The sequence below is a fragment of the Rhinolophus sinicus genome, chromosome 2 (assembly GCF_057876585.1).
Source record: "Rhinolophus sinicus isolate RSI-liver-muscle chromosome 2, RSI-T2T, whole genome shotgun sequence".
Taxonomy (NCBI): Eukaryota; Metazoa; Chordata; class Mammalia; order Chiroptera; family Rhinolophidae; genus Rhinolophus; species Rhinolophus sinicus.
In genome coordinates this window covers 173,905,061-173,930,572 of record NC_142502.1, presented here as the reverse complement: position 1 = coordinate 173,930,572, position 25,512 = coordinate 173,905,061, and the positions used below count along the sequence as shown (strand labels likewise).

General features: G+C 46.9%; 1 protein-coding gene across 1 annotated transcript in view; it reads right to left on the bottom strand.

The window, feature by feature from the left end:
• Nucleotides 1-4,466: 4,466 nt before the first annotated feature.
• Nucleotides 4,467-25,512, bottom strand: part of KIF3C (kinesin family member 3C) — a 34,090-nt gene continuing 13,044 nt past the window's right edge. The window contains exons 3-9 of the mRNA XM_019712710.3: nt 19,811-19,912; nt 19,033-19,155; nt 17,826-17,944; nt 17,223-17,339; nt 7,455-7,563; nt 7,103-7,275; nt 4,467-6,897 (exon numbers count right to left, since the gene is read on the bottom strand). Coding sequence (XP_019568269.2) covers nt 6,804-6,897; nt 7,103-7,275; nt 7,455-7,563; nt 17,223-17,339; nt 17,826-17,944; nt 19,033-19,155; nt 19,811-19,912 — 837 coding nt within the window. The 3' untranslated portion in view covers nt 4,467-6,803. The remainder of the gene's footprint in view (nt 6,898-7,102; nt 7,276-7,454; nt 7,564-17,222; nt 17,340-17,825; nt 17,945-19,032; nt 19,156-19,810; nt 19,913-25,512) is intronic.

Genomic DNA, 25,512 nt, shown 5'->3' with positions numbered 1-25,512 from the left:
GAATAAAATAGGAATCCATGAGTCCACATTGATATAAACAAACAAATAAGAAAGGAAAGCAGTTTCTCACAAGTGAATGTCAACTAACAAATGTAGAAAAAAGTGATAAAATTGAATGCCACCATTTAGCAACCATATAGCAACAATTAATTCAAGCAGGAAACATCAATGAATGCTAAAACTCAGTGGGTGAAATTTAAAGTAGGACATTTACATAGTTTCACAGTTACCTCCTCACAAAATGCCTACTAATTACAAAGGGATAAAGAGTAACTACTTTACAGGGGAGAAGCCTGGCAGACACCACCTTAATAATAATAATAAGTGATCAAAGTTAATGTCACCACTAATAGGACAAAAGCAATGCCATCGCATCCAACCTGGTGGGATACAGTGAGAAAACCAGTGTCACGTCTGTGCATCATGGATCTGACCATGAGGAGACATCAGACAAACCTGAATCAAGAGACAGTCTACTGGGCCGGCCCAGTGGCTCAGGTGGTTGGAGCTCCGTGTTCCTAATGCTGAAGGCTGCTAGTTCGATTCCCACATGGACCAGTGGGCTCTCAACCACAAGGTTGCTGGTTCGACTCCTGGACTCCCGCAAGGGATGATGGGCTGTGGCCCCTGCAACTAGCAACGGCAACTGGAGCTGGAGCTGAGCTGTGCCCTCCACAACTAAGATTGAAAAGATACAATTTGACTTGGAAAAAGTCCTGGAAGTACACACTGTTCCCCAATTTCCCCTTCCCCAATAATAATAAAAAAAAATTCTTAAAAAAAAAAAAAGAAGAGACAGTCTACTGTCTGTTCTGTCTGTAAATTAAGGGGCCTGTAATATCAAAGAACGTTTAAGGGCACAAAGGTCAAGAACAGACAGAGGCATACTGAGGCATTCTAGATGGGAGACCAGAGATAGGACAGCCAAATGCAACACACATCCTCGACTAGATCCCTTTGCTATATGGGTTATTCTTAGAACAGTTGGCAAAACTTGAACAGAGACTTTTGGTAAAGAGTACATGGGAGCTCTTAGTATGATTCTTGCAACTAGTCCGTGAGTTTAAAACTATTTAAAAATAAAATAAACACACAACAAAAAACATAAACAGCGTGGTATCTGACTAGCAAGTCCCTTATGCCTTCCAGGCCCACCTTGCCTGTTAACCATTTGTGTGACTTTGGAAAATCACTTTCCTTATCTGTGTCTTCTTTTCCTTATTGCGAATGGGAGCTTCGGATGTGAACAAATAATCTCTTTGGTTTAACAGTCCAAACAAGGTTGCACCCCGTCCCCTCGCTCCACTCAGTTGTGAAGAAGAGACATGTGGTTGAGCACAGGGGCTCCAGGGGCTGTGCCCTCAAGTGGCTTTGTGCCCTCTGCCTCTACTGTCCTTGAGCACAGTTCTGGTGTCTACACAGGCAGGTGGCCCAGCGTTGGCACTTGTTGAAGGGCAGGCTCACCTATGAGCATGGGCATGAACAGAAATCACAAGTGGCTGGAACTGAGATTCTGACTTTAGTGCGTGTTTGGGGGAACCACCGCCTGCAGGTGCTGGTTTCAAATGCAGATTCCTGGCAAATCTCCCTAACACTGGCCTGAAGGGGTCTGTCTGGCATCATGGTAAGTCTGTAAGTGGGCAGACCCAGGTTGGTGCAGAAGCACAACACCCCCCCCCCCCCCAGGGACTTGGATCTCTTGTGTCTCCACCCCGTCAACCTTTAAATGCTGTGCTTGTTGCCCCAGGGTTGCAATATGGCGGCTGCTCCTTGAACAAGCCTGGTGCACTCTTATCCACCAAGTTTGCATTTGAATCCCCTCTCCTGGAGTCCTCTTCAGATATCTGCACAGTCCACTTCCTTACCTCCTTTGGGAATTTGCTCAGAGGTCTTAGTACGGGCCTTAAAACTGCACCCCGCCCCCATTAGTACTTGGAATTCCCCATCTCCCTTCTCTATTTTTCTTGACTGCACTTATCACCATCTGATATGCAATGTGATTTTCTTGTTTAATGTCTTTCTCCCCACCCTAGAATGTAAGCACTGTAAAGACCTGGACTTCCGTGTGTTCTGTTCACTGCTGCATTTCCAGTACTTAGAACAATACTTGGAATATATATGAGCAAGAGTGCTCAATAAATATTTGTTTAATGAGAGAATGCACTTCCAGGAGGCATTTTTAAGTTCTAGGCAGAAAGAAGAAAAATGGGTGATGTCTAAATCAGAAAAGCAAAAACACTTCCAGAAATTCCTAGCCAACTTCCACTTACATTTCCTTAGCTAAAACCATGTCACATGGCCACCCACTGCTGCAGTGGCGTCTGGGAATATGAATATTTTTAGTTGAGTCCATTGCCCTCCACAAACAAACTGATTTTGTAAGTAAGGCAGAAGGGAAGAATGACACTGGAAAGGTAACCTATGTGTCTACCACACGGATCTTTCCCGGACCTTATGAAGTATAATCTCTGAGGGTGGTAATTCTGGTATAGGTGATCTGTTAGAATGAAAATGGCCAGAATAATAGAATGAGCCATCCTGGGTGACGGACACACTGGTCGTGGACATCTGTTTGGGTGACTGCCCAGAGCACACTGCACCCGCACTGCTCCCCCCATCATCTTTCTTGAGAAATAGTTTTACTTCCACCCCGGCCCCCATACACTTGGTTATAGCCGGACTCTTGGAGGTCTTGTTCATATATCATGTTCCCACCCACCTGACCCAAACTACTGAGTTGGAATCACATTACCATGAACTTGGCACTGGGACTGAGATCCTAAGTCTCTCCGGATGACTGGATCATGTAAACAGAGAGCTTCTGGCAGGCGTATCTTCTATGTCATGAACTAGAGCAGCTGAGGAAAGAGCATGAACCCCACACAGAAAGAAGTGTGATAAATAGAGACGGTCTTGGTTGTGTTTGACTTCCCAGAGGTGGGCCATTCGTGAGGCCTGGTTCTCTTCTTGCCGTTGGGGTCCACTGCACGCTTCTGGGTCCTTATTTTGTTCAGGCCAGTGAATCTTTAGTGGTGGCTAAGAGTTCTAACTAACACACCCCCCCCAGCCCTGGGCACTTGAAAACAGAAGGAAGTAACTCGAGATCAGGTGCCCGATCTCGGAGGTAGAAGTGAAACATGTTAGTTTCTTCATCAACAGTCGACAAGACACGAGTTAAGGGGGACTTCCTCTGGCTGTTTCGTGGGGCTCTGAAAAACCACCCTTGTCAGACACACAAGGGAGCCCACTGCCAATGGGGGAAAGGAGTGGTTGTAAAATAGGACATCTAGGTCAAGGGTCTGCAGATTGGGTTTTATTTCCAACCAGGCTGCCCTTCTGTTCCTGGCTTCCACTACTTGCAAAACATGGAGGGTGCCTATGAGTTCTCCTGAGGGGCAGCTGGCTAGAGAGGTGATGAGGCACAGAAGGAGAAAGCAGGGGCTTTAGAGTCTGGAAGTCTAGCTTCATTACTAACTTTTGGTCAAGGAACAGGCACACCTCATGTCATTGCACTTCACTTAATTGTGCTCCACAGCATAGATGCTGCGTTTTTTCACAAATGGAAGGCAAGCCCCTCCACCAGCAAAAAGATTACGACCCGCTTTATTACTGTGGTCTGGAACCAAACCTGCACTAGCTGAGATACGCCTGTAGTTCATTTCCCTAAATCTCATCTATAAACCCGGGACAATTCCCACCTGGAAGGATTAAATGAATTTGCATGTGTAAAGCTCCCAACACAGCACCTGGCAAATCCCTCTCCAGCAGGAGGGCTCCTCCATCCCCGGAACCCTGTTAAAACTTGGGGCCAGAGCCTGGCCCAGAGGCAGGGAGCCAGCCCCTCCAGAACCGTCAGTGCCAAAACAACAGGCTCACTGCTAACCTCTGTGCTCTCCCAGGAGTCAGGGGCTTTGTGTTTGTTTGTTAACAGCAACTACTTTTCATTACCTGTTAAACTACCACGCTACAGGGAGCTAAAACCCAGAGGGAGGGAAAGAAGCCGTGGGAAGAGAGGATAAGGGGAAGGCAGTCATTAAGTTATTTTAATTCAGCACCCACCGCGTGCCAGGCACATCTACGTACTTTACACACATTATTCGCTGTTTTAATCCCTCTTGGCTAACAAAAGGAGGTGCAGAGAGGGCAGAGCTGTCAAGTGATATTGACAGCTAATCTGCACAGCATCTAGGCAGTTTTGAAATCTGCTAATAGGTCAGAATTAACTGGTAGGGACTGCTACTTAGAGCATGAACAGCTCTGGCACAGACTTCAGATCAGAGCCTGGCACCTTCCTGGGCAGAGGGGTCCCGTTTTATTAAGCAGCCAAGGTGCTGATAACAGCAGCTGGGCTCCAAATGCTGCTGAACCTCTATTGGAAAAACAAGGGAGAGAGAGAAGGGAGAAAATGAAAAAGGGAGTAAAAGTAGGAAGAAATAAAGGGAAGAGAAGACAGGCAACCAACTCTGTAACGATACTCATTCCTTTATTATCGACTGTGTTAATTTGAACAGGGCTGGGGCCTGCAGGCTGCTCGCAGCGCTGAGCTGCAGCGCATTTCAGCTCAACCAAGGGGCCTCATCCTAAGCCAAGGAGACAGAAGGTAATGTTTTATATATATATTTATATATTACATATGTAATCTATGGGCCACTGCATTGTTAACTGTTGTCCTAAATTAAGACCATAGCAACAGACATGGAAATTTGGTCTTAATCAAGGCCCTTACTTTATCAACCAAATTCTGATACAGCAAAAGGAAAAGAAGAGAGAGACAGAGAGACTGAGCTCCAACCACCCCAGTGGCCCTGTTCCCAGCATATCTTACACTGAGTGTAGAGTGTCCCCTGTGGAGTTAAACACACACACAAACACACACACGTACACAAAACTGCAGGCAGGAGCTCCCCCTCCAACCACACCTCGGGCCCAGCCCTCAGACTGGGGGGGCGGGGGGTGGTGTTGAAGTTGGGTAGATTGTGCTGTACGACTGTGAGGGTCAAGTGACTAAACAATGCAGAGTCGATGTGTCCAAGTGGTGAATGGGGGCGACACGTGCTGCTTCACTCACAAACAAGAAAGAGGTCACTGGGAGAGGCTGTTCAGTGCAGGCCCAGAGGTCCCTCTGTGCCCGGGCCACCTGGGGGGTTTCTATACAGAACTCCTGTCCCAGCCACAGCCGGACCTCTGATCTGAGTTTCAAATAATCTCCTGGGCTCTGATGAAAAATGTTATTTCCTTGACGGACAGCAGCAACTGGCAATTGAGTTGCCCAACCATCTAGTCCAGTAATTACAGCAGAAATGACAGCATCATTGATGGAAACCAAACCATAGCTTGGTCCTTAGAGCAGAACTTGATTGTGTAAGAGGGTTCATTTCCTGATGGACAGAGAATAACCAGGTAATCAGCCCTCACCGCCACCGCTCCCACACCAAATTTCAGGCAAATCAAGTCAGTTTTATTCTTTTATCCCAATGACTAAAATCCTCATATTCTAGGAACTGGAGACCTGCACAATTAGGGTATTTTGGAATCCTAAACCACTATTTTTCTCTCATGATTACCTTTTCACCCCTCCACCAAAATACACATTTACAAAGTAAGCCAATGAAAATTCTTCTTCTTTTTGGTAGAAATTTACTTATCACTTGAGATACCTGGAGACATCTTGGGATGTCACAAGGGAAGTGAGGAGTACTTCTGTGCGGACCAATTTGCACAATGCTGAAGAAAGGGTCAGTTTTCAATAAATAGTGCCCAACAAATGTGATTCAGAAACAGGGGTAATAGGCAAAGGGTAGATTGTGCCGAGGTCTCCATCTCTGGTGTTAAAGGAAGGGGCAAGCCACAGATTTATACCTTTGTTTAGCCAGGGAGCGGATGACATCGCTCCCTCCCACTGGGAACTGGGGTCCAGGCAGCTGCAGGGAAAATGATCGAAGCTGGAAGGAGCATCTCAAAAATGGAGAGTTCCTTGATGGTTTGTTGACCAAAGTTACTTCGCAGAGGGAGACAGAAACAAAGGGCCTGGAGGTGGGACTTCAACTGCCCACGTTGTCTCCATTACTATCCCATTTCCTGCAGGTCCTGAGGAGGCAACAACTGGTTGGTTCACAATCCCCACCCAAGGCTTGGGAAGGTGGGCAGGAAGCAGAGTGTGGGAAGCCACGAATTCTTGCCGAAGCAGAAGAGCACGGGCTGTGTCCGTGAGGTCTTTTAAGTCCTTGAAAAGGAGTCCAAGAAGCCTCATGAGTTTGTCTGAGGCCCAGGAAGTGCTGGGAGCACTGGCAGGATGTCTCTTATCCTCAGGGGACACCTAGCATTTTTCTAGTCCTAGAAAGTGCATGGGAGCCGCTTACTGTCAGCGTAGGAGGAGATGGAGATTATGGAGGGAGACAGGTAGAAAAAGTCCTCTCTTATCAGGCACTGGCCACCTTCCCTTCTGGGGACAGCTGACAGGGAGGAGCTTGAGGTCTGAATGGGGCGGGGGTTCTAAAGTCAGCAGGAAAGGAGGCTATGCAGTGACCAGGGCTGGCTCAGGCGAGGGCCTCTCTCCCACACTAACTGAGCTCCACGAATAAATAACATGAATTAAATAAAGGAGGCTAAGAAGAGCAGGCAGAGGCACCGTCTGCCAGATTCTCACCCTCTCTCTCTCTCTCACACACACACACACACATACGTGCGCGCACACACACACACACACACACACACACACACACACACAGCGGCAGATGAGATGATGGAGGAGGGCTGGCTGCCCCATCCCAGGACGGGCAGATGGGCAGCCTGACCGAAGGTTGTCACTCATGGTCTAGCACAGTCGCAGGGCGCAGAGCAGCAGAGGCCATTGAGGCATGTGTGGTGGAGGGTGGAGGCCGCTGAGGACTCTGGCACCTGTAGAGGGTGGGGGTGGGGACGAAGTGGGTGAAAGGGAAGGTGGGGAAAGCGCAGGAAACAGAAGAGTGAGGATTTTCCCTCCTCCCGTTGCCGCAAGATCTCCTCCCCCGCCCACCCTCCCCTCACACCCTGCACATGCGCCCACGCCGCTTCCCTGCCTCTATCCTAAGTCCACTGGCCACTCTGACGGGGTGGTACTGACCAGGATCTGGACTTTCGGACTTTAGACGTGGAAGGTCTTTCCAGAAAGCTGTCCAACCGCATGAGCCTCTCCATGTGTAGTGCACGGGGATCTTGTTCTTGGTCGTGAGAGAATTCCATCTCGAAAACAGCCGGAGGGGACACATCCAACTCCAAAAACATTATGTTTTCAGCCTGTGGTAAGAGGATCGTGCCAGATGTGAGCAGCTATCACGCCCGAGGGCTACCTCTTGGCACTCAGTACCTATTAGGTGTAGCAAGAGTGATGAGGTGGGAGGAGGCAGCAGAGGCCCTGAATATCAACTCCCTTGGGCTCTCTCTCCCCTCCCCCCTTCTGCTTTGCAGCTTCTTACCCTGTACCTGGGGTGGGACCCCATTGCCATGGCAACCCGAGCATACTGGCTGATAGGTCTCTTGTAGCCCACTGCAGATGTTGGCCGCTTCTTCATTTGGCTGTTATTGCTGTAGGGAAGAGGCTATATTAGAATGTATTTCCTTCAAGCACAAAGGGGAAATGATACCATGAGGAATTAAGTATCGTTTAGGTAGGCAGGAGGCCATGCAGACTGCAGGTCCTGGAACTTTCTTCTCTTTGCTCTAATACAACCTGACAACTAAACTAGCATAACACAAGGAGGCACATATTTCATCACTCTCGTTGCTTCAATTTTTTTTTCTTCCCCACAGTAAAAAGGGTTGACTGAGAGCAGGAATGAAAAAAAGGAAATTCAATCTTATTTTAGCTTTCAGATTCATACACTGATTTCATACATACTACACAAAACCACTGATGATTAGTGGTTCTGCTTTTCATTTTCCTTCATAGGAGTTAGCACAACAAAATGACTGAAAGCTCAAGGTTGCAATGGAAAGGTCCCAAAATAGCCAAAACAATCTTGAAAAAGTACAAAGTTGGAGGACTCACATTTTCCAGTTTGAAAACTGATTACGAAGCTATAGTAATCAAGGCTGTATGGTACCGGCATAAAGATAGACATATAGATCAATGGAATAGAATTGCGAGTCTAGAAATGAACTCTCATATTTACCATAATTGATTTTCTATGAGTACCAAGACCGTTTAATACAGAAGAATAGTCTCTTCAACGAATGGTACCGGAACAGCTGGATAGCCACAGCTGTTGAATGAAGTTGAACCGTTACCTTGCACCGTACATAAAAATTAACTCAAAATGGATCACAGACTTAAACGCAAGAGGTAAAACGGGGCCAGCCTGGTAGCTCAGGTGGTTGGAGCGCCATGCTCCTAACGCCGGTTCAATTCCCACATGGGCCAGTGAGCTGCGTCCTCTACAGCTAAGGTTGTGAACAACATTGTGAACAACAGCTCTCCCTGGCGCTGGGCTGCGGTGAGCTGCCATGGGCTACCATGTATTGCCATGAGCGGGGCCGGTGGCCAGCGTGAGTGGCCGGCAGCCGGCGAGAGCTGCCATGAGCTGCTGTGAGCAGCCAACCGACAACTGGTGACCAACTGCCTGGGGTGCGGGGGGAAGCACAAGGCTCATAATACCAGCATGGGCCAGGGAGCTGTGTCCTACACAACTAGACTGAGAAACGACGGCTTGAACCGAAGTGGGGGAGGTGGGGTTGAGGTGGAAGAAGGGGGGAAAGAAAAAAAAGCTAAAACTATAAAACTCTTAGAATAAAACATAGGAGTAAGTCTTCATGATCTTAGATTATGCATCGGTTTCTTACATATGATATCTAAAGCTCAAGCAACCAAAAGAAAAAAATAAATAGTATTTTGTCAAAGCTGAAAACTTTTGTGCTTCAAAGGACATCATAAAGAAAGTAAAAGACAACCTACAAAATGGCAGAAAAATATTTGCAAGTCATATATCTGATAAGGGACTTTTATCCAGAGTATATAAATAACTCTTACAAATCAACAATAAAAAAAACAATTGAAAAATGGACAAAGGATGTGAATAGCCGTTTCTTCAAAAATGATATACAAGTGGCCAGTAAGCACATTAAAAGAATGTTCAACATTATTAGTCATTAGAGAAATGAAAATCAAAACTACAATGACGTACTACTTTACTCCCACTAAAATGACCATAATCAAAGAAGACAGACAATAACATATGTTGCTGAGAATATATGTAGACAAATTAGAAGCCTCATACATTGTTGGTGAAATGGAAAAATGGTGCAGCTACTTTGGAAAACAGTTTGGCAGTGCTTCAAAAAGTTAAACACAGAGTTACCATGTAACCCAGTATTTCCTCTACTAGGTATACTCATATATTCAAGAGAATTGAAAACATCTTGCACAGGAATATTCATAGCAGCATTATTCATAACAGCTAAAATGTAGAAATAACCCAAATGCCCATCAACTGATGAATGGATAAACAAAATCTGGCATATCCATAGAGTGGAATATTATTCATCAATAAAAAGGAATGAAGTACTAATACATGCTATGTAATACGGATGACATTTACAAACGTTTTGCTAAGTGGAAGAAGCCAGACACAAAAGACCACATATCGTATGATTCCATTTATATGAAATGTCCATAATAGGCACATTCATAGAGACAGAAAGTATACTGGTGGCTGCCTAGGGCTGGGGGCATTGGGCGAACAGGGAGTGACTGCTAATGGGGACGGGGCTTCCTTTCGGGGTGATGAAAATGTACTGGAATTAGACAGTGGTGATGGTTGTACAGCTCTGTGAATATGTTACACCCACTGAATTATGCACTTTAAAGTGGTGAGTTTTATGACATGTGAGCTATTTCAACACAGCTGTTATGCATGTTTTTATATTTACTTATATATGTGGGATTCATAAACAATATATACGCTTATTTCTAATTTTTTGTACACTTATTTCTATTTTTGTATGCTAATTTTTCAATTGTACGCTTATTTCTAATTTTTTAACTATATGGTGTAAGGACAACAGTTTTTTGTGCTTAACAAACATGTTTTTAGATTTATCCATGCAGCTCTAAAGTTTAAGTATATAGTGAGTATTTTAAGGTTTCAATATAGCAACATATACCTACATACACATTACACATATATATATATATAAATATGTATACATTCTGTTGTTGATGGATATCTAGGTTGATTCCTCCCTGTCCCTTCCCCCCCATTAAACACAGTGCTGTACCTTTAGTACATATTCAACAGTTTCCCTGGGGTATATACCCAGGAATGCAATGGTTGCATGGTAGGGTATGTGCATTTCAAGTCTACTAGATATTGCCAAATTGTTTTTCAAAGTGGTTATACCTATAAGAGAGTTTCCATTGCCCTACTGTATCCTAGCCAACTCATTGTATGTCAGACTTTTTTACTTTCAGCAATTTGATGAGTGTGATGTATTACGTTTATTATTCAAAACAAACAAACAAAGGTAGGAAAGAAAGCAAGAAAGTTATTTCTATTAAAAAAAAAATTACACAGGTCTTAGAGTAAGATAGGCCTGGATCTGAACGCTGGCTCCGCCTCCTAAAGCTCTGTGACCTTGGGAAGTGCCTTCGTATCTCTGCACCTCAGCTAGCTCAGCCCTGGACAGGCTGAGATGAGAGCAGACAGACATCGCACAGAGCACAGTACACAGCAAGGGTGTCAGATATGGCCGCTGAGATGATTATTTATTCTCAATGCCACTTGCTAATTTCAAGCAGGGATACAAATGAGCAATGAAAGAAGCCAAAAGGCAGACAGAAGACAGAAGAGGAGATGAAAGAGGCCGAGTAATTCAGATAGGACGTTCTGTCCTTGAACAGCAGAACAAGCCGTGCAGGAGCCAACAGAACAGTGCCTGTGTTCTGCAGCAGGGAGAAATAAGAATGTTCATGTGGTTCATTTTATCAAGGGTAACAAAGAGTGCTGGACCCCACTCGGGGTCCCTGCTGACTCCTCTTTATAGATGAAAGGAAGAAAAGACGACACTGTAGAAAGAAGCTCTAGCTCAATAGCCCTGCAGCCCGTGGGGCCTCAGAGGCCGTGCTTGTAGAGAGAGCGCGGTCAGTGACACCTGAGGGGAGGAGTGGGAAAAGCAGAACAAAACTTCTTATTTGGAAGGTGCGCCTACACATCCCATTTGAACTTTACAATGACCTCCTGAGGTATAAACAGGGCAGACACCATAGTGTCCAAGGTCAGACAATTAGGAAGAGACTAGGAGCAGAACCTTCCCAGATACTCTTTAGATGCTGCTGTCCTGTCTCTCAGGAGTACACATGGAGCGTCTGGGGCCAAAACATGCCTTGACGGCTGCAGGTTCTGGGAACAGGACAGCAGGACAGGGCTGGCCGGGCGAGCAGAGCAGTGGATCAGTGTGAATTGGCAGCCTGACTCAATAAAGACGCCAGGGCTATTCTGGGTGGCATGCGGGAAGAGGGGGCTGGGTGAAGGGGAGCCTGGAATTGGGACACCAAACTCTCCATCTACTCCCTCTTCTGCCCCGGGCCTACTTTCCACGATTGATCCCTCTGTAGTAAGCCGCTTGTGGCCAACAGCCCAGAGCGGAGGCTGGCTCTGCATACATGCACCCCTCCCAACAGAGACCTGCACCAACAGTCGGCATGTGCTTCGCAGACCCTTAGAGTTCTCTTAGGACTCCCCCTCCAAATGGCTACCATCACAGTATTTTTTCCCCCTTAATATTAGAAAGTCACCTCTTTGCTCCATCGCAGGGGCTGACCTGATTCTCATGACCAGACTGGCTCTGTCTGATCGATCACCCCCTTTCCTCTCCTGTTCTGAAAACAGGCATCGAGCGGCAAAGGGTGTGTTTTCCTCCCCGGTCTTTCACAGGTATCTACCACAGCAAACCTGACTTTTCTCCAGGATCTGGTCCCTCCGTCCCTGCAGGTCAGCCGTTCACTTTACAGCAACATTTACTTGCACGTTGGAACTCACTCTCCAGGTCCCTGCTCACTGCCCCAGCACCCAGCCTGGAAAGGCTGCCGCATCTCCCTGCTTCAGCTTCTTCACTGCCCACAGGTCCTGAGAAGAAGTCTAGGGATGCAACCCAGAGCTGAGAACGTTCTCGCTGAGGTCAACTCTGCCTCTGTAACAAAACCAGTTTAACTTCCTATCCTGATTCTATTTAGAGCAAGGAATGCTTTCTCTTTAAACTTGGAGGTAGCCTAAATAAAAAATGAAGAGGTGAAACAAAAACAACAAACCAGGGGGGGACCAGTGAGCTCAGTTGGTTAGAGTGGTGCTGCTAATAACACCAAGGTTGCCGGTTCGATCCCCACGTGGGCCAATATGAGCTGTGCCCTCCTTAAAAACAACAATGACAACAACAAAAAACAACAACAAAACAAACTGCCCTTCCGTGGCACTTCTAAAGGACGAAGACAGACTGGTTTCTCTGGCATCCCCGTGTTTGTGATATTGACTTATCAGTATGACTGTAACCACGGATCGATCATCTTCCCTGTGCCAGGTACTGGCCTGGAGTCTCACATACATTATCTCACTCCAACCTCAACAATCCTCCAAAGTACATCTATTATCCCAACTTTACAGGTGAAGAAACTTGAGTTCAGAGAGGTTTAAAAAAAACCTTTCAAGGCTACAAGTAAGTGGCAGAGCAGGGACTAGAATTCAGAATGTTCTAAATCCAAAGTCCAGTCTCTTTCTACGGCACCATGATGCCTGTGAAAAGAATCTAGGGCGGCGGTTTGCAAGGCCAAAGGGCGAAAGTTACAAATAGAATTTTGTGAATTGTAAACCATGGGGTACAGACGTTGCCAAATATCCAACCCTTAGAGGATAGTTTCATATCAACACAATGAAAAATAAAGTCTACTATAAGAAATTAAAAATAAAAGGCCATACTTGTAAAATAGTTATTGCTAGAGCTGGTTGCAAAAATGTTTTTTCAAAGTAATGTTATGACAAAATTGTTTGTGATTAAGGAAGTCACCTCCCCTGAAGTTCTTGTGTATCAACTAGTGGCCACATAGAGATAGTGGAGAAAAAACAAAAAAAAGGGGTAGACTTCCAAAATAAGTTGATAAGGGCATGTTTCAAGAGTTGCCTGACAATAACCCGTTGTTTTAGAGCAGGGGTGTCCCAACTGCGGCCCGCGGGCCAACTGTGGCCCATGATCCATTGTTAATTGGCCCACAGCAAATTCCAAAAATATATTTAGTTTACTTAAATAAACCCGGTGAGGCAATACGTACTTCACCTTGAGTGAGTGGCCCGGCTGTTTGTGTATTTTACCACATATGGCCCTTGGTAAAAAACGTTGAAAAAAGTTTGGACACCCCTGTTTTAGAGAGAGGTGGGGGAAGAGTGCGTGGTGTAGATGCTTGTTGCTAGAGTAGGAGCAGGAATAATGTTTTCCCAACAAAAGCTTTCTAAAGGGACAGCATGACGTTAGGTAAATTGCCAACAATGCTTTCATCCTCTCCCTTTGAGCAGCCTTCAGTATATTCTCACTCCCAAAAGACCACAGGCCAAATCAAAGCAAAATATCCTACACTTGAATTGAGCAAAAATGAGACAGTGCCCCGATTGGTTAAATATGCTTTGGGAAGAAAAAGAGATTTTCAGCCCTGATGAAGTTATGTTACAAATAGTGGGACCCAATGCTGAGGGAAGCACCGTCCTTCCCAGGGAGGCAGTTTTATCCACACAGCCCAGAGGCCATAGCTCCCTGAAATGGGGGAAGTTTCGTTCAAGGACCTCCCAGACTCAGTCTTCCCTTGAGAAATGAGGGGCGTGGGGCAGATGACCTGAGATCACGGCCTGCGGCTCCAGCACCCCGATGCTAGCCTCCAGCTCTCTGTGCTGAGTCAGAATCACAAAGGGGGTTCTAATTATGAGGGAATTGTTTTTAACTTCATTTTAACCACCAACTTGCTGAGTAAGAGAAGGGGCGGGAGATTAAAAATGTTTGTTTCATATAAAAACTTCCTAGATCTATTTTTACTTTTCTTTTGCATTTTTTGGTGATTTTTAAGAGTTCTGAGATAAATATTATTTACTGCAGTTATCAGACATAGCAAAAGGGACAGTGACTACACAAATTTATAGTAGTAATTCAGAATCGCACGTAGCTGATTACTTGGTATTTATTAATGCCTCTGAAATAATTGATTTATTGGAGGTTTTTCTTTGAGAAATCTATAATAACTTTGTATCATTTGTATTTAAGTGCAGTAGAGAACACTGATATTTCATAATTGCCTTAATACCTTTTACCTTTACTTAGATGTACTTTGTTACTTTCTGTACAAAATACATACTCTGTATGTATTCTGCATAAAATAGCACCGTTAAGTTGTGAATATACTTAACCATCATTTTGAAAAAACTTGTACATATGCAGAGGGTGCCAAAAAAAAGTATACACATTTTAAGAAAGGAAAAAAACTGTATTAAAATTGTGATACTCAATATATACTGATAACAAAAGATGAACACAAGTCATGTATATACATTTTTTTGGCACCCCTGATATTTATATCTTTACATTTTTCATATAAAATGTTTAGGAAACACAGTCCTATTGGGATCCAGCTAGAAGTGCTCCTAACATAAACCCGCAAATGCAGTTTGGGGAGGAATTCTATGCAGATTGAGTTCAACCACGCATGTCTGTCAGGAATGATTCTTCCCAAAGAAGTGTAGCAAACAAAACACTACAGTGTAAACTAAAGCAATAGGCTTTTGAGGAATGATCAGAGTTTTCTGGTTTTCCAATGGCAAAGAAAATATTGAATCTTTCTCTCTTTGTCTTATTTTCCTCCAGCAAGAAGGATGGTAGGGGAATCATAAGAGAGAGGAAAGTGGGGAAAGAGCGTCACAAGCAACTACCTCTATTGTGTTCAGCCCAGAACTATTGCCAGAGGGTTTTCGGAGACACACAAAAGAGCACAAATTCACCTTTAATGCAGAAGGGAGGGAGAAAAGGAACAAACGGAGGAAAAGGTAACAGTTAAACAGTAAACAAAGATACCTATCTATATTTTGGAGGGCTTCTTTTTAAAAGTTATTACTGGTATCTATTCTAAAAATTATTTAAATTATGCTATTTTAAAATAGCTGTTTTAATTTCAAAAATCTGTTAATGGTTTTTCAATGTATGCAAACCATTTTATTATTGCAAAAACAGGAAGTTTGAAAAGGTTATTTAGTTCAATAGTTATTTGAGTTATTTAAAAGGAAGAAAGCAAACTTCAAAAAAAGCAGAAATAAAGAATACACATTTATAATCATTAAGCAGAAAGCTCAGCTTCAGGCAAAGCACCCTCCATGCTTTCAAGTCTGGATTGTGTGCTTGAGGTGGTCAAGTCAAAATTGCAGGGACAATGTTTTGAGAAATGAATAAACTCCTCTGAAGCCTGAAACTACAAAACTCAAATTAAGGCCACTCTCAATTCCAGATTAAAGAAGACTAAAGAGGCATGACAAATGCAATGCATTATCTCAGTGGGGGGTTAGGGGGGAGTGCCATAAAGGACATTATTGGGATAACTGGCTAAAATTGAGTACTGCCTATATAATAATGTTGTGTAATATTATAATATAAAATATAATAATATAAAATTTCCTGAATTTGATCATTGTACTGTGGTAATGAAAGAGAATGTCCTCATTCTTGGAAATACAGGTAAAGGGTAAGGATGTCTGCAACTTAATCTCAAATGGTTGGCAGGGTGGGGTATTAATAAAGCAAAAGGAGGCAAAGTATTAATTGGTGAATTTTGGTGAAGGGCATACGGGAATTCTTTGTACTATTCTTGAAATTCTTATTTTTCAAAATAAAAAGTTAAAAAACACGTGCCTTCTCAATCCTCTCTCATCTCATCTCTATCCAATGTAAAGAAATTCCTCCACCTGCAAACTTTCAACTCAGGAACTTTTCTAAGTACAAAATAACCAACCATGCAGAGCAGAAGCCACATCAGCATCTCCCTCCAGCAGAGGGCGCTGGAGTAGTGGTTTTTCAAGCCTGACTTCCTTGTGGAAAGCCTCACCAGGAAGGGGTGGGGGGGGAAGTTAAGTCTTGGGATCCACCTAAGATCCTTTAAATCAGACTCTTTGGAGCCAACTTACAGGTGATGCCAGCTGCGGCCAGGGTAGAGAATCTCTGCACTAGATGCTGTTCTACTGTGGGTCTCGACTTAGGTCGGAAGGGTAGATTTTAAATCCAAAGTCTTATACTCATGAAAAGTCTTATACTCATGAACTTGCCACTTACAAACTTGCATAGTGTCACCTTGGGTAGGACCAGCCTTTCAGAAAGTAGCCAGATGAAGTAGGCTTCTGATGCTCCAGTAAGAAGCTGTGGACCTACACAGCGAGCTTCCAGCCCCAGCTTTGGGAAGACTCCTGCCCTACCTTGGCATTAAGATTCCTAGGATAACGGGAGCAAAGAATCTCTGGGGAAGTGCACTGGGATCCGGTCTCCCACACACCTCCGTATACAGATTTCCCATTAAGGGGCAGTGATCTCCTAGCTGGGAGGCAGTCACTCTATTGGGTTTGAGTATCCGGTCTTGTTCTTTGTGGCCACCAGCAGAGGGCGCTGCACACCCAGCCAACGGACCCAAACTGCACCTAAGGGCAAGGATGTGGAAACAGGTGGAAATGCTGAATCACGGAGCTGTGTTAGGCTACAAAGACTGGGTCACACCTCTGTCACTTCCTGATCTGGTGACTTCTCTGTATTCCCCACTGGACTATGAGCTTTGACCGTGTCTGATTTCCCTCCTGTCTGCAGAGTCTTGCACAGTGTTCTACACACAGCAAGGCAAATAAACAGTAACTCTTGTTGCTGTTCTTGGCACCAGACAAATGAATATTCACTGGCCAAATGTTAGCATTCACTGGGGTTGCCGAGAGGCGAGATCCTCCTCCTCTCCTCCTTAGGCCCCTCATGGGGGATTCTCTGCGTCCCAGGCCAAGGAGAACACCCCTTTTCTCAGAACATCCTTCCTTTGCGGAGATCCCTCCATTTGGTCCTGAGAAATCCATCTTCCAGCGGTATCCTCCCCACCCTTCGCCAATCCATAAACAAACCTGTCTCCCCAAACGCCCCTGGCAACGCCCAACCTGGGTGGGCTTGCAAGTCCCTGCGCCCAGACGACGGGGTGAGAGACTCACAGTCCGGCCGGCACGAGTGGCTGGAACTTCCACTGCTCCTCCTCACAGTCCAGGAAAAGCCGGTTCATGATCTTGTTCTTCTCCTCAGGGGGGATGAAGTTCTCGATGATTAGGTACCTGCGAACAGGAATGAGGTAGACATGGGGAACTGGGGAGTCAGAGACCACACAGGTATATGAGGGCTTAAGAATCAGAAGCAACAGATTATACAAAGAGGCAGAGAGAACAGAGGTAGAGAAACCAAAAGTTAGGGGAGGGGATCCCTATAGAAATAATAGACCTTGAAAATCACTGCTAAGGCAAAGAGTTTGGGTTTTGGGCTGTAGGGGTTCCTTCTGGTCAGCACCCAGCATGCACTTGGGGGGGGGGCGGTTTCATCAAATGCAGGCTGAGGAGGGAAAGAGAAGGAAACAGGAGGTAGAAGAAACTCCAGAACCGGGGCCTCTCCTCATCCCTCAGATACGTTCTATTCCTAAGACACATGGACTTGTGGGTGAGTTGACAGTTGGCATGAGGCCTTCAGGAAGGAGCAGAGCCTGTCAGGGAGAGGCCTGGGGACAGAGGGATGGCTGTGAGGACCAGGAATGGGAGGAGGGGGCCTACTTGAGCTTGAGTTCCCGGGTCTGCTCATTCTGAGCCTCCTCCAGGTCCTGTCGCACACGGATGTACTCGTCATGCTGGTCCTGGATCTCCGCCTTCACCGCCTGCAGCTTGGCGTAGAGCTGGGGGGGGAACGGGTGCAGCTCAGAGGCTGCACAGCAAGGCCAGAAGGCCCCGGCACCCAGCTTGGGCCCCGAAGGCCGCAGGCTCAGGGGCCACCAGCTCAGAACAGGACGAGGCCAGGTCTGGTCTGAAGCTCCCTTCTGCTGCGCCACCATGAATAGGGACAGGATACTCCTCCTACACTGTGGCCTGTCACCTGTCTCTTTCAGCTGCTGTCAGCATCGTGGAACATTCAAACTGGAAGGGACCCTTTTGGTCCAACACCCTCTTTTTATAGATGAAGAAACTCAGGCATTGGCTTGCTCAAGGTCACACAACTAGTTAACAGAAGAGCCAGAAGCAGGACCCAAGCATAGGACTGCTGGTCCAGGGCTCAGGGAAAACAGGGGGCCTAAGACAGTTTGAAAGGTACCCACCCCACTCCTATGGTACCTCTCCAGGGGCTCTCAGAAGTCTGTGTGTGGAAGGCAGCTCTGATAGTGCTGTCCCACTGCTAACCCACTGAGAGCTGTGTGCCTGGAAACTGCCGTTATGGCTGAGCCTCTGCCTGGCCTGCTCTGGGGGGGGCCACATGAGCAACCCTAAGAGTTCTTCAGGATCTTCCCGGAATCCAGGCTGGAACTTGCTGCTTCCTGCCCTTGACCCTCATCTCATGTACACGTTTCCCTGGCCATGGACTTTGCGGGGTCCCGGTGGCCAGATATTCTCATCCCTTCATACGTCCTCAAGGGCCCTGTGTTCCCTCCCTGGAGCTCCCCCAGGCTCAGGCTCTGTCACCACTCCCCTGGCCCTGCTCTAGCTTCAGCTATCCAAACTGTGACCCTCTGGTGACAAGTTGCCCAGGACCATGGGACAACCTTGGAGACTGAAGTGGCGGTGTTTCCAGCCTGTCAGGCCCTGCCTGGCCCAGGAGAAAAGGCTCTATTCCACCCCAACGCCAGACCCTTGCTTTCCCTGCTCCTCACCCCAGCAGCCCCAGCAAAGTGGGGAAGAGGCCCTAACGTGCACAGCCCTTGGCAGGTGCCTGCCTCGGGCAGAGGCTGCCGGCGCTCGTGCACCTTGACCCCGTCGTGCCGTGGCGTCTCACCTTCTTGAGTTTCTTGGTTTTGACCTCCACCTCCTGCTGCAGGGACGTGTAGGTGCCCCGGAGCTCCATGGTCTCCTCATCTCTGAGCATCATCTCCTGCTGCATTTCCCGCTCACGGCGTTTCTAGACCAAGGCAGGGCACAGCTCAGAGCAGCAGCACGTACCGGGGAGGGCCAAGGGATCGCGGGGACAGGCTCACTCTGCCTACCCTGGGCCTGGCTTCGCTGTGGCCACAGCTGCCAGGAGGAAGAAGGAGTGTCCCATGGCCTACGTGCGCTGCTCCCACCCCATCCTCAGTGGAGCATCTCTGAACCTTTGCCAGGCACTGCACATGTGGACAGAGACCCAGGTGCATTCCAGAGGCGTCAACACATGTACAGATAGACGTCCCTCACACTGGCTTCCCTGCTGCCCCACCCTCTCCCCATGTATATTACAGTTGACTGGTCAGACCAACCAATTGTGGTTCTTGATGACTTAGAACATAGTCGTACAGTTGGCAAAGAACTCGCACCCTTGTGGAAGGCCCCGGAGTTAGAACGAGGTGCCCTGTGGAAGCTGACATCGTGGAGAGCCACCTTTTTCTCTCGCCCACTGGCTAGCAGTACCCCTGCAGAGGCAGGCCCTGGGCTGGGGGACCCATGGGATCCAGGGCGGCGTGTGTTAAGTTCTCAGCACTGGTACATGGATCCTGAGTCCATGATGGCTTACGGCCCCGTGCCCCCGAGACGTGATCTCCAGGCCCCGCGCCCCCAGGGACCCGAAGCCCCAGGCCTACCTGCTCGGCAATCTCCTGCCTCTTCAGCTCCAACATCTTTTGTTGCTCGTTGGTGTGATCCATGATGTTTCTGCCCCCAATGAGCAGCTTGCTCTCCATGGCCTGGGGACACAGAGGGCTTTAGACACAGGCTTTTCAGAGGGACCCCCAAAGGGAGAGGTTTTCCCTGCTCTCTGTGATCCTTCTAGGAAGAGACACGACATGTGTCCCACATGTGACCTTGCGGCCCCCAACAAGAGGGAGTTTCTTCTTCCAGCCTCTTGGGCCCCAGCGTATCTCCCATTGTCGGCAGGACCATCAAGAGAGGGAGCCCCTCGGGGGATGTGGGGCACCTGATCTGTTTGCTTTGAATCCAGATGGAAGACGGTTCACCATGCCTGGTGGGGCGGGGGCATAGGTGGCCACCTAACCCTGGCAGTGAGCACCCAGCTAGAGTTCAGGGAGTGGGAGGCAGAAGATACAGTCCCGGGGCAGCCCAGCCTTTAGCTAATGGCTCCTGCCTCAGGAAGAGGGCTCTCCACACAGGCAACAGAAAAAGTCTAAAAGCCTAAGGTGCGAGACTCTACAACACTAGGGGCATATGGGGCCCCAGAAGCACATGAGCTTTGGATACGGCCAGGAAAAGACCTGCTTTCTACCCACTAACTACAAACCCCAGCGAAGTCACCCCCTCCGTCTGACATCTATAATATGGCGACCGCCTATGATCTAGGATGTCTAGCAAACCTTTGCCGCACACTGTCTGCTGGGGGCTGAACCAAGCCCTTCACAGACATTATCTCCATCCTCACCCTAACAGAGAGGTGCTATGACTTTCCCCAGTCAACATACGAAGAAATTGAGCGTAGCTAGCCTGAGGTCACGTCGCTATCCCTAGTCTTATACTTGAGCCCTTAACGCTGTGTGAAAGCGCCTCGCCGAGTGCTTGGCACAGACATTCCGTAGGTACCTGTTGAATCTGAGGCTTAAAGGATGACAGGTTTGTATAAGCTGTGTACACTGTGACCATATAAAATGCATTGTCACTATTGTTATTCAGAGGGTGCTGCCCCAGGGCACCCCAGCTGTCCTCTGATTTCATTCCAGGCCTCCTGGAAGGTGGAAATCACCTTGAACCACCAGAAGAAATTGGCTGCCAACCCACTGGAATTTTTCCCAGTGGCACCAGCTGACTTGCTGTAGGGTTCTCAAAGCAGCGGGGTGCTGTCAGAAGGGGAGAGATGGGGCCCCTGTGAGAGCCCCATCACTGAGGACAGAGCAGGACAGGGGTTAAGGGTTGTTTTGGGAGGTCGGAGGTTGGACTATGTGAAGTTGCCAGAGGATACTGAGCCAAGCTGGGCCAATCAGAGCAGCACCACGCAGCCTGAGGCCAAGGAGAGAGCTGCTGCAGAGAACAGCGCCCTCCAGTGGCTGCTTGTCCTCACTGCCACACCACAGCCCCCTGCTGCTCTTGTACCTGCCCCAGGCCTTGCTCCAGGTTAATCAATCTCTCACCATCACCCCACCATACATCACAGACCTGAACTCATCCTAGACTCTTCCTTCTCACTCACGGTGGCCACTTGCACCACCCTTTGAGTGAGCGACTCCTTAAATTTTGTGCCTTAGGCACCTTACCTACCTCACTCTAGTACCTGCCCTGCGTTTCACACACTCTCGACATCTGGCCAGTTGTTAAATACCATCAAGTCTGCCTCTGGGTATGGCTCGCACCATTCCCTCCTTTTCGTCCTACAATTCCTGCTGACTTCACTGCGATCCTCATGACTCACCTGGATCCCTGCCATGAGCCCCCCACTGCCTCAGTTTCCCCTTCCATCCATCTCCACATGACACCCAGGGGATCCACCAAAAACACAATTCAGAGCGTGCCTCTCCTCTGCTGCAAACTATTTCATGGGCCTCCGCTTCTTGCAGGATAAACCCCAAAGTCTGTGGCAGTTGCAGGCCAGTGGGCTGGCCTAGCCTCCCAATGCCCTCACACTGCTTACTCCGCCCTCACACCATTTGCTCGGCACCCAGCCCCGCCAAGGGAAGCCCAGCTCCCCGAATGCACTGTGCCTCTTCACAACACTGGGCTTCTCTTCCCACCCCACGTCCACCTGGAAAACCGCGGCTTCTTCTGCAAGACGCAGCGTGAGCATCTTGAGACGTTTTCTCTGATTCCCTCTGATCTGTACATTTCGTCCTTTGGGCCTCCTCAATAATCAGGACGCATTGCTGGTATTATACCATAACATCCCATCATTGCTTTACATCCTGTCTCCCCTGTGAGTCCCTTCAGGGCAGGAATCATGTCTTCCTCAGATCTCAATGTCCTAGGGCTTAGCACAGTGCTGGGCACACAGTAAGTGCTTAATCAGTGGTTGAGCAAACGAAAGGAATCCTTGGGGTAGCCCCAGAGGGGGGTTCCAGATCCCTTCTCTGGGCTCCAGAACAGAGCTGCCTCTTTAGCCCCGCTTCTCCTTCAATTGACCAACCCACACTCATTGTTGCGGGGCCAAAGGACAGAGCAATGGGGTCTGAGCATCTGGGGAGGGTCAGGAGGGATGGGCTGGCTGCGAAGAGGGACAGGAAGGCAGCAGCTCCCTCTTGTACACGAGGACGCTGCCCACTGCTGTGGGCCATGATGACCCATCCCTCTAATTACCAGGGAATGGAGTATCGGGGGACCTGGTGTCTGGCCTGGTCTCCCATTCTGGGACACACTTGTCCACTCCAGTCTTGAGTCCGTGCACTTCCATTGGCATGTCATGCAACTCTAGTGTTTGCTGTCTAATAAAAAGACACTAGTGCTCAAACTTGGTTGCATATGAGAGTCACTGGGGAGTTTTTAAAACTCCCAGCGCGACGCCACATCGCATTATCTTGGTCCTCTCCACGCATGGCTGTGAGAACTCCAGGCTAGCTGCTCTCGAGATGACTCAGTTAAGGAAGGCACAGGCAACGGTAGATGCCCTGTTTTTTCCTGCCTGATTTAAAGACTGGGACTAGGGTGGAGTGAGAAACACAGGACAAGGAACCAAGAGGGAAAAAACCCATTATTTTCTTTGCACCTGCTACATGCTGGGCGTTTCACATTTATTCCTTCTAATAACCCTGTAAGTAGTGGGTCTCAAACTTCAATGTACATTAGAATCACCTGGGAAGCTTTCAAAAGGCCCAGTGCCCAGGCTACACCTCACTGCCAGTTAAATTGGAATGGGGGAGAGGGAGTAGGTGGTGAGATCCAGGCACCAGTGGTTTTGAAAGGGTCCCAGGTGATTTCAGTGTGCGGTCAAATTTGACAATCACTGCTTTTTGAGGTCTCCAGAATCAGCATTACCTAGGAGCTTGTTAAAAACGCAGAATCAGGCCCTAGTGAATCAGACTCTGCATTGTAACGAGATCCCAGGTGACTTTAAGGGGCATATTATTAGCACCATCATTTTTCCAAAAGCTTAGAGAGGTTAAGTAATCCATCCAAGGTCACATCGTGGCCATTAAATATAAATGGAGAATCCAGACCCTGGTTGGCCTGGCTCCAAAGTGCACCCTCTTTCTATTGCAGACATTGTATTAAGTGCTTTAGGAAGCAGAACCTGCTACAAGAAAAGCAACATGTTTCCAGCAAGAGGAAATCATGTCTGACTAATCTCCAAGGTTATTACAGTACGTGGGGAAGCCAGAGGCCAGAACTTTAGAGGTTAAAATGCTCCTGGCAAGGTTCTACATCAGAGGTTATTCAAAGTTACATGGTGGGGATAGGCGGTGGGCTAAGGAGATGGAGGGAGGGAAGTACTTTCTCCTAAGAGAAAGGTGGATTAGGAAAAGGAAACAAATAAACAGGCATCCCTCTAGATAGAAAAATGTTCACATGTTAACTTTTGGGACTGATCTCTGTTAGAAAGCATGTAGCTTCACAGAGGCTCCCAAATCCTTCCAGGTGAGAATTTATAGGTTGTGTGAGCCAACAAAAAATGTTAGATGAGCTTCAATTACATTTTACATTTGGGGAAAAAGTATTCCTAGATGTACTGTGGGGACAGAGCCAGGAGTGCAGTTTCCAGGCTCTCGGCCTCACGGGGAAAGGTGCTCACTCGGGTAGTAAATGGCCATCAACTGTGATTGGATGGCCATCAGCTGTGGTTAGTTGGCCGTCAGCTGTAACCAGTGACCAAGGTGGTTACTAATATAACTGCCGTGGCTATGCTAGCAGAAAGTGGGGACTAGCAAGAAGATGGTGTCTGAGCTAGCAAGCGCGGGTTGCAGTTAGGACAGCGGGTTGCGGATAGTGTGGCTCCTGCTTCCTGTGTCTCTAACCCAGCCACCAGCGAGACTATAGTGGTATGACTCCCCTATCTATGGCTCCGTGGGTGTTCCTTTTTGGCCTCACCCTATCCTGCGTTCTTATGTGGGGAGCGGGACCAGAGACCCCGCCTGACACCCTGCATGACATGTACTCATTAAAATGATGCCTGTGAGCAATCAGTTATAAGCCAAAAAAAGGGGGGGGGGCGGAGTCAATCTCTATTGTTCCCCAAGACATTGGTTTAATATGCTGCTGCCACAGCTAAAAAAACAAACAAAAAAAACCCAGTAGTGTCTGGCCAGGTACCATCATGAAGGTGTGTTGGAAACAAAAGTCATTCTACCCTCATATAAAACCATGATGCTGATGAATGTGGAGAACTGTGCACACTTCCCTCCCTGTATCTCTGGAGACAAAACGGAGAGAGAAGATTCAGAGAAAGTGGCCAAAACCATCAAGAGAAGGGCTATTCTAAGAAACTTAGAAAATAGGACTCCTTCGTCTGCAAAGACAAAGGAAGGTTAAGAGGATAGGCTGGGAAACTGTAAAATCAAAACAGGTGTGAAAAGCAAAGATCCAGATTTTCCAATCAATCCTAGGGTAAGAGTTTATACCTTGATTCTTTAGGACAAGGGAAGTTCTACTGCTTACAGAAAGTAACACATTTATAGAATCTGATACTTCAGGCGCAATGGATTAAATACTTAACCACTTATTAAGGGATTCTGGGGACACATTTTTAACTTTTTATTGCCTTCCTCTCCTTTCAGAAAAAATTGCACTAACATCAAAATAACCAGAGAAAGAAAACAAAATGAGAAAAGACTTCGCATTTCCTTCACCATAGCCAAACATCTTCCTTTATTTTCCCCACTTTTTCCAGAGTTTTTCATATGTACACATCATTTTTTCACATCTATAAAGATGATATAAATATAGGCTTAGGTCCTGCTCTTTCCACCTTATCAAATATCTCGTGTATTGTCTGTTACTTCCATAATGTTTATGAGTTTAATGCATAATATATTTAGAGTGGATAATTTATAATATATTTAATTAATCCCTATTAAAGATTATTATTGGTTGTTCAAGGTTTAAAATAAACACCCTTGTGCATATAAATTTTTGCCTTTTTAGATTACTCTTTGAAGAACATTTCAGGAGTGGATAAAGGGTTATAAACATTTTGTGTATCTTAGAACATACTGTCAAGTTACCTTTCTAACAGTTTACACCACTTAAACTACTGCCAGCAATAAATAATGGAACCACTTTATTAGAATGTCATATGCATGATTATCATTATTTTCAAAATCTGCTATAATAAAAGATATAAAATCGAGCCTCCCCATTTATTTTACATTCCCTATACATTCGAGGTGGTCTTGTGGAGGTCTGATCTCCCTTTCAC